Source organism: Lepidochelys kempii, chromosome 9 (genome assembly GCF_965140265.1).
Source record: "Lepidochelys kempii isolate rLepKem1 chromosome 9, rLepKem1.hap2, whole genome shotgun sequence".
Lineage (NCBI taxonomy): Eukaryota > Metazoa > Chordata > Testudines > Cheloniidae > Lepidochelys > Lepidochelys kempii.
The window spans coordinates 22,108,569-22,123,443 of record NC_133264.1 but is presented as its reverse complement, the minus strand read 5'-3'; the positions used below and the strand labels follow the sequence as shown (position 1 = coordinate 22,123,443).

The 14,875-nt window shown below is 38.9% G+C and overlaps 2 protein-coding genes across 6 annotated transcripts in view; one reads left to right on the top strand and one right to left on the bottom strand.

The window, feature by feature from the left end:
- The window catches only part of IFT80 (intraflagellar transport 80), a 148,567-nt gene extending 143,620 nt beyond the window's left edge, over positions 1–4,947 (bottom strand). For 3 of the 4 annotated variants that reach the window (XM_073359525.1, XM_073359527.1, XM_073359528.1), the window contains exon 1: positions 4,434–4,519. Coding sequence is in view for 1 of the 4 variants with exons in the window: in XM_073359524.1 (XP_073215625.1) it covers positions 4,877–4,931 (55 nt within the window). In the remaining 3 variants the exon portion in view is untranslated. Of the gene's footprint in view, positions 1–4,433; positions 4,520–4,876 lie in introns of those variants that run through there. The other variant, XM_073359524.1, reaches the window with a different exon arrangement.
- Positions 4,948–4,995: 48 nt separating this feature from the next.
- The window catches only part of SMC4 (structural maintenance of chromosomes 4), a 95,267-nt gene continuing 85,387 nt past the window's right edge, over positions 4,996–14,875 (top strand). The window contains exons 1-5 of one of the 2 annotated variants that reach the window (XM_073359522.1): positions 4,996–5,145; positions 7,535–7,730; positions 8,859–9,037; positions 9,651–9,842; positions 11,905–12,081. In XM_073359522.1, coding sequence (XP_073215623.1) covers positions 7,601–7,730; positions 8,859–9,037; positions 9,651–9,842; positions 11,905–12,081 — 678 coding nt within the window. In that variant the 5' untranslated portion in view covers positions 4,996–5,145; positions 7,535–7,600. Of the gene's footprint in view, positions 5,146–5,298; positions 5,654–7,499; positions 7,731–8,858; positions 9,038–9,650; positions 9,843–11,904; positions 12,082–14,875 lie in introns of those variants that run through there. The other variant, XM_073359523.1, reaches the window with a different exon arrangement.

Here is a 14,875-nt window from a genome sequence, read left to right as displayed (position 1 = left end):
AAGGAAGCAGAGGTGGATGGGAACTGATGCAAGAGGGTGGATAGGAGCAGAGGGAGAAGGAACAGGAGCTGAAGCACAACAATGGTGGGTAGGAACAGAGGAGGAAGATAGGAATGCAGGGGACCAGGGACATGAGCTGAAGGAATAAGGATCTATAACCATTACAGAATACTACTCTTCAGAACCAGCAATAGAATCCAGAATCTCTACCTTCCTCTGCCATAAGCAGGCTGTGAAACCCACTGGCAAAGCGTCTCATGACCATCTAGAGACTGTTCCACAGAGGATGATAGCCTGCTACTGCTACCAGTTACTCAGTGAGCTCAAATGAAAGAAGTTGGTGTTGTGGATCTAAAGGTACCCAAGTTGGGGGTCAATTTGGTTCCAAATCGTAGAACTACTGTATTAACCTTTTTTATAAAATGAACTGAAATTACAAAAAACTGCAACAAAAACAAGATTGCAAAGTCAAATATTCAAAAGTTAGGAAATGCCAGAATTAACACTGCCCATGTAACCTTAATTTAGCCTATGTGCCTATGAAATAGTCTAACTACATGAATACATACTTGCCTCATACATTTCTTTTTATTCTCTTCATTCAATGTGTGGCACCAGATTTAGTTAACACATATGACGCAAACCCTACATTGAACACAAATTAATTTTCTCATGGGTATTTGTTTCTGTGGTGCTCTCACCTAGTATCCACGTGCTTCACAGACATTAATGAATTTATTTTCACAACGTCCCTGTGAAATGTGGTGATATTATCTCCATTTTACAGCTGGAGAGCTGAAGCACAGACAGATTAAGGCCAAAACTGTCCATTAACTTTAGGTACCCAACTAGAGACACCTATAATCTGATTTTTCAGGTTCCCTAGCATTATTATAGTACTTTATATGTTTAAAGCACAACTCCAATCAACCTCAGTTGTAGTTGTGAAGTGCTCAACATTTCTGTAAATCTGGCCTCAGCTCTCATTTTGAGTGCCTCAAAAAAGAGGAACACACAATCAGTGGCTGTGAAAAGTTTAGTTTAAGTGAATAAGGCCAGCATCACACAGGAACTCTGTGGCAGAGGCATGGATAGAATCCAGTTTGCCAAGATGGTATTCAACACTTTAACCATGAGATCATCCTTTCTTCTCCTATAATCTTCTGCCTCATTCACTATACGCCTTCCACCTACTGCAACAAATGAGGCAGAAGTCCTACAGACAAATCTCTCATCCACTACACAACCCTGATTCATTTCCTTAACACCATCTATCCTATGCTATGAAAGAGATAGGAGTCCTGTGGAAAAAGTAGTATGTAATCATGTAATTAAAGACTATACCATAATGCATACACTCAAGGGGAGGAGAGGCAAATTAAGATTGTCTGGGCAACATTAATTCTAACATTTCCTAACTTTTGAGTGAATGGCTTTGCAGCTTTCATGTTCTTTTAATGCAGTTTTTTTGGACATAACTAACTAGGGTGTTTAATAAGAAATATATTTACTCCCAATTTACAGTATTAATCTTCTTTACATGTGACTACAGTTTTCTTGTTGTGCCTCCGCCAAAGCCAAATTGCAGTACTAACTCCAGCACTTTTGTTGGTGTAACTTATTTCACTCAGGAAGGTGCCTTATTCACATCCCTGAGCGATACAGGTTATACGGACATAAGCGGTAATATATAGACATTGCCTCAGTTTCCCAAACTCCAAAGTTTCTCTCTCACCAACAGAAGTTGGTCCAATAAAAGATTTTTTTTTTTAAAAAAAGAAGAGGTCAGTTATCATAATACCCACGATTGCAAACAGTACTATGCACACATATTCATTAGGAACTAGACTGAGATCACCAAATCCTTTCACAGAGGACAGTGAACAGCATTCAGATGCCACTGTTAGTCACTACAACTTGGAATTTAGCTCACACACAAGTAAATGTTAAGTACAATGAATAAAGAATATCTTAAAGACTTGAGGCTTTTTGTGCAGAGAAGGGGGATGCATCTTCTCTTTCCTTCAACACTGTAGGCAAGGATGAAGAGGATTTTAATGGAGGAAAGAGGTGGGCTTGAACTCTTCTTTCCTCACCAGCAACACTAGCTAAAGGTGTTTGCTAAAAAGATCAGCATGGAAATAGTTAACAATAGTGCCTGACAGCATTAGGTGTCTCACCGCTTAGCTGAATGGGGTAGTTCATATCTGTGAACTGTTGTTTTAGGTCACCCATTTGCAGAACCAGGAAGACAGCACTTCATTAGTTCACATTATTTCTCATTCAGGTGGTAATCTTTATAATCATAAAATCTAAAATCTCCAACTTTAGGCTTTTTCATGTCCAAATAACACTTTAGTCTCTATAAACCTAAATACATGATCTTTTAATCTACCTGGGGTCAAAATTTGGAATGTGAGCGTGATTTAAGGCCTCCAGCTATTACTTGGAGAGGCTGTAAAACTATCTCCTTTGTGAAGAAGGATTCTGTTGAGTGTGTCCTGGTATTGCAAAATCTCACTAGTTTAGGAACTAATTCCATAGGTACTTGAAGGGAAGAGGACTCAGCATAAGGTGTTTCTCAGAATTGGGTCCTTAAATTGTGCCAGCTTTGTGCAGCCTTGTATATTAAGTTTAAATATGTGACAGCCCTCTAACCAAAGTCTCCATAGATTCACAATGGATTTATCAAAGCCTTTGAATTTTTTAACACTGCTATATTTCATTCTCTCTCTAAATAATCAAGCAAGGGAGTTTTTGTTGGGGGAAGTGATAAGTCTGTGACTGCGTTTCAATCACATGACGACATTAATAAATATGAATGAAGATTGCCTTAACTAGTACTTTTCTTGGTATTTGTGGGATTTGCACTGGAGCAACCTGAACTCTAAACAAACAATATATTTGTTTTGGTTTTCAGAAAGATGTATGTATTAATACTGAGAGTTATTCACAGAGATAGCTACCAACACTGATATTTTATCCACCCTAAGGCCCTACTACAGATCTGTGTTTCACATGCTTCCTCCCCATAGCCCTGCCCCCTGCACAGATTCACTCCTCTATCATGCCCCAGGCAGAGTCCTGCACCTATAGTAACTCACCTGCACCCCCCTCACATATCCCTTTAGTCCCACTCTTCAACACATTTCATTTATCTTACACTGAGTCCCCAGAATTCTCTGCTCCCCCAACCCCACTCATCTTCTTATGTCCCCTGCCCCATCCTTGCTAAGTACCCCATCTCCTCTCCTACCACTATGAAGCAGCTGCAGAGTGCACTGGGGAATTAAGCATGAACAAGAATGACAGAGACACAGACAGGAGAATGAGCAGGAAAATGAGTGAGTTACAGGTGGCTGAATGGGAACATTGGAGGGTTTATGGCAAAGAAACAGAGATGTGACTGAAGGATCTCTAGGGTGAGAGACCAGTCCCTCTGCATAATGCTGCTGTCTTAGCTCCCTGATATGCCAAAGCAGTGCTGTGGGGACAGATACACCAATGCTACAGCACAGAACTGGACTCTCCCCACTGCATCCCCACCTCCTGCACAACTCCTAGTCCCTCTACCCCCGGAGCCTTGTGACATTCTCCAAAAACTTCACTTAACTCCTATGCTTCTCTAAATCCCACCACGCACTTCTGCTCACCCACTCACACTCCCCCACCCCGCCATTCATAGCATCTTCCATTCATGCCCCTCCCTCCAGCCACATGCCACAATTTTCCTTCGGGTAAGTTACTGTGGGAACCCATCCTGGGAAGAGGTTACAGTAATAAACACTTTTCATCATGCTCTCACCAGGCAGGTTAGAGGGACCAACAAAACCACCCTGCCTTTCCCCTTCCTCAAGGCAGGCTGTAGTGGGGGATTGCTTAACACAAACTAGGATGGAGTGAGTGTTCCCTCAGCTCTTTCTTGACCAGGTTCCCCCCTCCCAGTTTCCCCAGGGAAATTATAGTGGGTTGCCACTCCAGACCCTTGCATTACAGGAGTAGAGGGCTTACCCCACATCCTCTCACTTCCCCAGGACAGGTAACAGGCCTAGGTGCTGGAATTAGGGGTACCACCACACCCCCTGGCTTGAAGTGACTTCCATTTTATACAGGCTTTACAGTTTGGTTCAATGGCTCTTGGCACCCCCACTATATAAATTGTTCCAGCACCTCTGCTAACAGGGGGAAGCCCCTCCAACTCTCCTTTTAGAAATGTACCTGTCCAAGGCAGGTGGTCGGTCTAGGGGTACAAGTCACAGGCTGGGAGAGTGGATGAGCGTGGAGAACCCTCTCCTGGGCAGGACCCTGCCGCTAGCACTTGGGCTGTCAGTTGCTCCCAGACCCTCAGAGATTTAACACAAGCTTCCGCCTCCCCCATTAAGGGCGCCCTAGAACTCCTGATACGGGGGGAAGCAACGAGCGAGACTACTTACTAATCTCTCAGTCCTCTTCGCCCTGTTAGCAAACGCTCACAGGGAAGCGGCTCTGTCTCTATAGCTACTTCCCGCGAGATTTCCCGTGCTTATCCCCGCGCGAGACTTCCTTACTCCCCCGTCTACCTAACGGACCCTCCCAAGCCAGGTGACAAACAGCTGACGTCATCGGACCGGCCTGTTAATTAATATCTTTTAAAAAATATATTTACTATAATTGTATATTTTAAAATTTTTAAAAATATATTTATTCCTTTTTCAGTTTCGTCCGCCATCGCCACTCAGGCCGTTACCAGGCAACGAAGCTCCTCCCATTGACCCACAGCATCATTTAAATGAGTAGGATTTTTTTCCCCATTTAGACGCCTTTAAGTAACGTTCTTTTCATTTGCTTTAAATTAAAAATTACCGAAACAATGTAAATATTTTTATTTTATTTTTACCCCGTTCCGCGCAGTAACGGAAAACAATATGGCGCCGAAGGGTTCTTTTTTTCATCCTTTCAAACCTGTGGGAGGCCGACAACCAGCCCCCTCTTTACCCAGCATGCTCCGCGCGTTTCTAACGAATTTCGGTTCGAGTTTGGAGTTTGGGCGCCATTTTCGAGTGTAGAAGCCGCCAAGCTGCAGCAGGCAGGAGCCGGCCGGACTCTCCAGAGCCAGCATCACCCGAAGTCTTGTCGGGGCAGCTCGCCGCCTGCTCCGTGTCCCAGGTACCAGCTCTGCCTGCTGACAGGACTGCGAAGCCTGGGGCGACTCCAGCAAAGTGCTTAGTAATTTATCTGGGGACAGGTGGAGCTGGGGGGCTCTCTTCCTTGTAACTGGAGCTGGGGGACCTCCCCGTGGAGCCTGCCTGGGGGTAGCTGTAGATTTCCCTACGTAAGCTGTACTGGCGGTTGGGGAGCAAGGGGCGGTGGACTTCCCCCCCCCCTTTCTTTTCCTCTCCCCCCCCCCTTCGGGGGAGCGAAAGGTGGCGGCTTCTTTTCCCACTTCTTGTAATCTGCAATCTGGCGGGGTGGGGCAACTGTCCGACCGCCGTTCCGTACCACCACCAATGTAACTGGCCCTTCCCGAGGACGGAGCGGCACTCCTCACGCGCAGAGGAGAGTGGTGTGATTCTGTTCCTCGGGGCGGCGACCCCACCATCACTAGCAGTATTATATCTTCCGAACCATGGGTGAGGGTCCATTGCAACCTGTGGGGGAGAGCGGATTCCCCGTTGTATCCTTATGGACCTGTGGGGACCCATTCATTGGATACCAATCACTGGAGGGGAGGCACAGTATCAAGTTTTTGATGCATATGGTCTGAAGAGAAACCAGAGTATGAAAGGTTTCAGAGTAGCAGCCGTGTTAGTCAGTATTCGCAAAAAGAAAAGGAGTACTTGTGGCACCTTAGAGACTAACAAATGTATTTGAGCATAAGCTTTTGTGAGCTAGAGCTCACTTCATCTGATGCATTCAGTGGAAAAGAGTATCTCTTGAGAATTTGAGAGGCCTGATTTTAATCTGTCTGCAGACTAGGGTCTTCTCTGTGACTGTATTTTCAACTACTTCTGACAATTATACCTTAGGGAAACCTCTATAGATCCAGACCAAGGGGCTGAGGGGGAACTTTAGGATGACTGGTTGATTCCAAAACAATTCTGAGGGAAATGCGTAACACAATCACTCGACGCTGACATCAGTTACTGTCCTCACATTGAATCTTTTCCAAATGGGGGAATTTTCTTGGTTTTTAATTTTTTCCACCTATTGTAAAGAGACTCTCACTTGGCAGCAGGTCCATAAGTGTTGCTTTTAAGAAACACCTTTGATTTGAGTTTTTGTGGGTGGTGGGTTTGGACTTACTCTAATAGGTATTTAACTGGGGTAAGTGATTCGTGCTTGGCAAGGTGATTCAGATTGAGATGCGAAGGAACTCAGATTTAAAAGCTGATGATAAATAGTTATATTGTAAATGACTCTCTTAAATCTATTTTCAGTATTTTTTTGTAAGATTAACTACCCTACTCAATTTGAATTAACGTTCTAAAAAAAATCCTATAGAACTTAGTCTTTTTTTTTTTTTTTTAACAGCCGTGGGGGAATCCTTCATAATGGGCATAGACTCAAATTGCCTTAAAACGAATTCTCCCTCTATCTTCCACCCCCACTTTCCCAAATGAAGGGCTGGTGTGTGGGTTGGGGCTGTAGGTAGGTCTGAAAATGTCAAATGATTGGCACCCATTGTAAGATGACTTTCCAGCCACGTCAGTTTCTTATCTGGTGAGAAGAAAACTTTCTTGTCTGTTTTTCTCCATGCTAAATTCACCACTTGTTCTGATGGAGTAATTTAGGCTCTTTGAGGAGACTAGTTTACTAGTTTAGGCTTCTTTCTTTTCATCTTTCTCCTGGGCTTCTTTCTATTCTTTTTTGGCGACTGCCTTTAGTGCCAAGTGGTGGACTTTTTTACTGTTTTTTTTCCCCGTTGATCAAGCATTAACATCAAATCTACTTCCGATACTTAATTTCCTTTTCGTTTGGTGTGCTGTCTTTAAGTGTTGAGCATTGACAATAGTGAGCATTTAGCTACATTTTTGGGAAACAGTTCAATTTGATGTCCTTTGGATTAGAGACTTCATAGTGTGGAAATGGTATTTGAGTATTATTAGATTGGGCTACTGAAAATACTTGTTAGAAAAATCTTAGGTGTGTTTATGTAAAAGTGATTCTTCAAGTACTTATCTGCTTGGGATATTCACTGATTGTTTGTTAGTGAAATGACACTTGCCAGCACATCATAATTATTCTTTATCTGAATATAGATGTTATGTTTTAATGCTGCCACATCAGAATGTGTCTGTATGATGGGTTTCAATAGATGGATGTCCCCTATGGATATGTAAAAGCCACCATTATGAGAAAGCTACCGTTTTAAGGGACTTTAAAATATGGTGATTAAAGGCTGAGTTTTAGTTTGTTTGAAATCCTAATTCCATTGTCAAAATTCATATGGATTTCAGATTATTATTAGTCATTTTGGATACACATGCACAGTTATAGCCCTTAACGGGTGATACGCCCAGCACTTGGGTCATAGGGTTTTTCTTGTTTGTGTTAGCAAAGGAGATATATCCCTTGGGTAGTTTGATTGCTTGGAATCGGAGGGGAACAGCCAACAGAAATCATGCCAAGCAAGAGGACCAAAACCTCCACTGCAGCCCGTCAAAAAGGCAAAGAGCCCTTAGAGGAATCCACTGGTGATATGGAAGTGGAAAAAGAAGCCGACACGTGCATCAGTGAAGCATCTCAGCAACGTAAGTGTTTGTTATGATCCCGCTGTCCCAAGCATGTAAATTTAGTGATATCTTGATGATAGTATCTTGCTGAACTTAAGGCCACTCCAGTTCAGATTCAGCTCCTTTCTAGGAAGGGATGCAGTAATTTTTTATTTTGACAAGTTGAATTTAAATCTGATTTTAAAACTGCAAATATGGCTTTGAAAGAGTTAAAGCATTTGCATCGGTGTTTCAGTTTAGGTAAAAATACTGTTGGTAGACAATGTTTCTTCCAGCTAAGTCTAGATTTCATATTCTTGCTACGTTGTCTAGTACTTCTGATTGTGGTAGCAGGATTATTTTAGCTACAGATGCATCCCGCAATATGGGATTTCTTGGGCTGGAATAAGTGGCAGTGACTTGAAATCTTCTTAAAATGAATTACTTTTAGGCAATTACTCATTACATACTAAACTTGTGTTAGAGTTGATTTTCTGCTGGAAATATCGGTAGAAAATGGTTTTTAGGTAACCATGTATGTGATGTTATTGAAGTAAGATGTTTGATAAATGGTTAATATGTGGAAAGTGATGTCAGAGTTGTCTACTTAAAGAAAAAGTTGCTTTTAACAGTTGAAAAGCAGTTTTACTTAAAACTATAATTGAAATATAAGGGGCCAGTTTGTTTTCGTAACAAACTTCCTGCCTTTCAAGCGTAAGTTGTGCTGTCATTACAGTTTTTCAGGGCATTGTTCAGCCATACTCAGATCTCCTCCTCCTTACAGTGTGTGTGAGCATGCCTGAAATGTGGCTGTCCAGTTATTAATTAGAAAGACTTTGCCCATTGTAGGCTTTTTAAATGTAACTATTGTAATTTCACACTGCCTTGCAAAGTGCTAGCATAAGCATTATATAATGAAAGAGTAACCCCACTATTGAATGGATGTGACATCTTAAGTGTCTACTTTCTAAAAAATTAGCTCCTTGGAGTTAAAGCATCTTTCTTTCACTTACATTCAGTTTTAATAATTTTAAAGTGAAAGTATAGATTCCGAGTTTGTGTAGAAGCAAATTTTCGTACTTTTTCTGCTTGAACTAGGCATTTAGAAGGTCTCTCTAGTCATTAAGACATTATATAGTTTTTTCTTTTTATTTTGGATGTTTTTAGCAGCCTCAAATGGGGTACTTGATGATCGAAGTTTAGAAGAGATTTTGAGTAGCATCTCTCCTCCCCCACCTCCAGCAATGACCAATGAAGCTGGAGCTCCTCGCCTCATGATAACTCATATTGTAAACCAGAACTTCAAATCCTACGCAGGGGAGCAAATTCTGGGACCTTTTCATAAGGTATTTTTCTATTTTAAGTAACTTCTAAACTGAAGTAAAATTTTGTTGTGTCTCTAGTACTCCTTACAGTACTGTGAACACAACTTATCAGCAAATAACGTCTTATTTTATATATTTATAGTGGAAGAGTGAGAATTACTTTAATGATAATACTCAATTTTATTTACAGGACAATAGATTACTTATAGTCAAAGTGTAAGTTTTTTATACTGTGTCTTACTTGAATTAGAAGGAAATTACAACTTAAGTATATATCTTTTCCTTTATTTGATTTACTGAACAATGTTTAGGGGTTAAATCACATATACAAGAAAATTATGTGGTTAATTATGAACTTATTTCTTTATAAACCATGCTTTCTGAGTAGAATATAGCTTTCTGACTTTACAGAATAAAACTTAGAAATCTGAGCTAACCGGAGGTGTGTTTTGAATAGGTTGTACTCTTCCCACCCCACCCCCCCGCCCCTGGCAGTAAAAAGTAAGCTTCCCAATAGTCTGCAATTTCCTGCACTAGAAATAACAGTATTTTCAGCTGTCCACAAATGAAATATATGAAGCAAATTGGCTAGTTTCTATTGTAAATTTGAATGTTTTTTCTTTCTGTTATGCAGCGTTTTTCTTGTATTATTGGACCAAATGGCAGTGGAAAATCCAATGTCATTGATTCAATGCTTTTTGTATTTGGGTATCGGGCACAAAAAATCAGATCCAAAAAGCTTTCTGTGCTGATCCATAATTCTGATGAACACAAGAACATCCAGAGTTGTACTGTGGAAGTTCACTTTCAAAAGATCGTTGACAAGGTACGTATTCTTCTGCTTAAAGGAAAAAGTATGCTGAGGCTCTTTTTTTTTTTTTTTTTTTTTCCCCTTTAAGGATTTGAGAATTTAACGTTTTACTGTCTTAATGTGGAACTAGCTTAGGATGAAAAAACTTGCCCATGTGATCGGCTTACCTTTATGAAGTAGAATACTTCAAACTAACTGGCTGAAAAAGTACACAACTTCAAGGAGATTTGTTTCTTTGTAGTGCTTAATTTCCACTTTGAGTAGACATAACTTTTCATTAGAACTTCTGGATGACTAGTGTTTGGTAATACATTATTTTAAAGTTGTTTAGAAATACTAAACCTTATTCTACCATCAAGTCACATTAGAAATGTTCTTATATTTATATATCTATATTTATCTCACACACACACTTTCTAAGGTTGTGTGCAAGTGATTTCATTGATACTTTTTTAAGTCTAAGATCAGATGCATAATGTGTTCTAAATTGTAACCTGCATTATGCAGATTTTTTTAAGATTTGAGGATTAAAACCTGGATATTTTTACACTTATCAGCCTTAGATATTTTCTACTTCAATATCAACTTACTACAGCTTAAAGTTGAAGTTTTTATAGTATATGCACACTATTTATATTACATTACCAATTTAAACAATCACAAGACTTTCACCTAAAAAGATTAAACATTTTCTGAAATATTAGGGGTAAGATGTTGATGTGACCTTCATTTTGATTGAAATAGAAAAATAAAAGAATTTAATGTATCTATTTTGCTTTCCACTTTACTTCGTGTGAACTTTTATGTAGTATTGTTGATTTTATTATTACTTGCAGCTTGATGGAAATTTTTACTTAAAGGATTCTAATACTTTTCAATAAATTGTTCAACATTGCTCAGATATTGACTTGATTGTCCAAGAAATGTTGCTTGAGATAATTTTGTGTGTGTATCTGAAGAAATAAAAAAGGGAAGTGTACTTGCTTTCTGATGTAAATCATAAAAAGCTTCTTGAAAGTCAAAAGATTTTATTTAATAGGTTACCAGAATATATAATTCTAGGCAAGGGTATTATAAAAATAGACTCTTTGTGCATTTTAGTTGAAGCACTGTTTGTCTGCATTAAACTACATCTGAATACAAATAAAAATTTGACATGTATTTTTATTATACTAGACTGTTCCAATAATTAAATTTATTATGGTTTTCATTTGTATCTGCATAATACCTAGAAGCTAATTTCATGAAGTAAAACAACTTCCGAATGGATTTGATATTAAAGTTAATTGTATTTGGGGGGGGGCTATTCCATTAAAGTGGCAGACCACTTTCTTAAATTTTAGAACTACCTGTGTTTCTTTAAAACTTCCTTTTTAAAAATAAAATTTGGTGTCGGTATTGTACCTATTGCTTTCAGGTAAAGCAAAGATCTCTTGACCAGCTACAAAAACATTTATATATATTTGTTCAACGTGTCTGTTTTTACTGTATCATTTTTTGTATCTTCTATTTGTACAATGGCTTCAGAGGCACTTAGCTAAAGTTCTTCCTCAGTGTTTTGTTTGTTTGTTTGTTTGTTTTTTTCCTTCAGGGCGAACTTATTCAAAAATAAGACAGCAATTATGTTAAAATATTCAAGGCATCCTAATATAAAGATTAAAAGAAGAAGTAGCCTCTTTGAATTTGAACAAGGTTTTTTCTTTTTGATATGCATGGAGAGTGTAGCAAGAAAAAAAATCTGTCATTAGATGCTAAACAGAGACTATGGTGTTTTAAAGCAGTAGCTGGGGTGAGAGGAGGGAGAGGCATAAAATTAAGGCCCACTCAGTTTAAACTTATATAGAGTGCTTCTATGCTGTTTTCAAGGCTGTTTTTGGAAGCAAAAACATTGCATGTTTAGTGAGGTGTGCATGGTCTAAGATTTATTATACACTTCAATAGAACTGGGAACCAGGGTACAGTTGCCTTGTAAAAGCTTGAACAACAGGGTAAAACTGCACTTAACGGTGAAATCTGAAGTAAGCTGTGACCTAATACTAACAATTGTTTTTCTGGTTTTGTTTTTTCCTCAAAACAGGAAGGGGATGATTATGAAGTCATTCCCAACAGCAATTTCTGTGTATCTAGAACTGCCTACAGAGATAATTCTTCTGTCTACCACATCAGTGGGAAGAAGAAAACATTCAAAGATGTTGGTATTCTGCTTCGAAGCCATGGAATTGACCTGGACCATAATAGATTTTTAATTTTACAGGTAAGTCTGATTAGTTCTGAGTTTAAAAATATAACTTTTCTTAAACTCCTAACAAAGTAAATTTGTCTAGGTACTTTGAGTCTTGTATTTGAGGCCTTAAAGTACTCTAGCAGCACATCATGGTTTGCATGCTCTAGCAAAAATGCGAATCATTATTTGCTGCTTTGGAAATTTAAGGAAGAGAAACAGTTGAAGATACTTCTAGTCTAAAGGTTTGTACTGCTGAGTGTGTTCCTGAAATTTGGATGAATAGAAGAATTGCTATACTTGTTCCGCCCTAGCAGCACGTAAATATTGGTGTAGTAAAGTAAATCTTAAACCCCAATATTATTGTGCTGCTTAAGCGTGGCAGAGATTCAGCAACTTGTTTATCCTTTAGATAAGATGCATCAATACTGAGTCAACTCAAATGTGAAATAGAGACTTGTCTACATAGAGTTTTATGACATTGAAATGTTTTTACTTCAATAGTACGTACATATTTAAGTTAAATAGTGTTGCTTTCAGTCTGTATATACTATCATCACATTAAGCATGCTATTCTTTACGCTTCTTTGACAACTGCAGAAGATGGAGTTTTTAAAAATACACTTTTAAAGTATTTGAGTACATAAATCAGCCTTGCACAGTTAAGTAATTAAAGCTCAGAGCAAACCTCATTCAAGTTTTTTTAAAAATGAGGTTTGGTTTTTTTTGTGTTTTGTTTTTGTTTTTGGTGTGTTTTGGGTTTTTGTTTTTTTTTTGGTTTTGTTTTTTAGAGAATTTGCCATTCCTGGAACTCTTATTTTCACTTCCTGGTTTAAAGTGAAGGGGCTGGTGTCCTACATTCACCTTTTGAGGAAAAAAGCCTGCAAAAAAGCATCCCGGGCTTCCCAACTTAAAAATAATTGGACTTCGTGCAGCACCCGTTGGCCAGGAACAGTGAACCGCGGCCACTGGGAGCTGCAGGGGGGCCGTTCTTGTGGATGGTCAACGTAAACAAATGTCTCGTGGCCCGCCAGCAGATTACCCTGGTGGGCCGCGTGCCAAAGGTTGCCAACCCCTGGTGTAAGATGTTTTCTCCAGTACTTGGACGAAGGTGGGGAAATATCTGGGAAAGAGTCCTGCCAAACATAGTTCTTTTTAATGTGGGTGGCTTTCCTTCCATTTCCCTCTCTCCCACCCCAAAAAAACCAACCCTCCAATAAATATATATATTCAGAATTAGTGAAAACTCACCTATTATTATAGTAGTCCACTGGACTACCAAAATAAAGTTGTTAGAGGGGAGTGTAAGTGTAAGTCCCATTATTTTCACCTGATGATGGGAAAGGGAGTGAATGTTGTGTAACCAGCATTAGACCCACCACCCTGCCCTTTCTTCCCTGCTCCTCCTCCTCTGGCCTTGTGTGGGCGAAGTACTATTGTTAACTGTGTAGGGGAAAATGTACCAGATTTCTGTGCAAATAGTCTTCCTCAACAAAGAAAGTCCATTTCCCTGTGCAAATGTCTGTAGAGCTCTGCTTCAAATAGATGCTGATGATTAGTTGACTCAAAGGGAATGTGAACTGATAACTACCAATGGGGGAAGGTGACAGTTTTGAATATTTGAGGCCTGGGGATTATAGCTAAAAATATTTATTATGTAAATGTAAGGACATTTTTAAAATATGGCTTTCCCCATGATTAAGCATTTAAAGTATGTGCTGCTGTAATTTAAGAATCAATAAATAACATTTCCACTTAAGTGTTACTACTTTTCTGTTATAACTGAACTGGACTTAATATATCCCTGTTTTTTCAAAGATTTAAATGAAATTTTTTTTAGTCCAATTTTAAGTGGTGAATACCTCAAATCCTGACACGTTAAATGGTGTATAACAAGAATATTGTGCTCATTCTGAAGAGGGCCCAATTCTATTTTTAATTAAGGGGTCTGGGCCAGGGTGTAAGTTTAGGATATATACTACTGTCCTCATTGATAATGGTGAAAGTTAGGCTGTACATTGAGATGTTTGTATAAAGATCAAAGGCAGAATGTAACCTACTTATAGTAACTAAACTTTTAGTTATTCAGTACCTAAAATTACTGGATTCAGTTTCTCTCAGTAGAAAAAATACCGACCTTTGGACTATCTCTATATCTACTTAGTTTTCTTCTTTCTCTTTTTCCTAATAGATTTAGGTGCCCAACTTTAGGCACCTAAATTTTAGTCAAACTAAATGGAAATGAATTAGTATGGTTCTCTCTATCAGGTCCACTTAGTATTGTTTGCTATTCTGAACACACTTGAAGCATAACTTCTAAAATAGCCTCTCTGCCTACAGTCTTCAAAGAACCCTGTTTTGTTTTGGTTTTTTTGGTTGAGGGGGCGGGCAGCAGGAGTAGTACCATTTACAACAAAGAGCCCTTGTCAAAAAGGTTACTCAGGTATTACACCCCCAATAGGATCTAAAAGCTTTGTTGCAAAAATTATTCTCCTAAAACTGGACTTGACAAATATATTTTGGTTTTAAATCTTTGAAAACTATTTATAGACTGGCTTCAGTTAAAATGGAAAATTAGCAACATTTAAGTAGGGGAAAATATTACTTAAACTTCAGCACCACGTACTTTAGGATTTTGGTAATATTTTATAGCAGCTAACTTTATTAATTTGGGGGTAAACACTTAAAATTGTCCAGGTGTACTTTTCAAATGTTCCACAGGCTATCTAAAACTATAATACAAAAATGAAATTTGTCATTGTAAAGCTTATAATAAAAGTATACCTTATTGTAGAAAAGTCCAGCATCTTGCTGTTGGGTTTAAGAT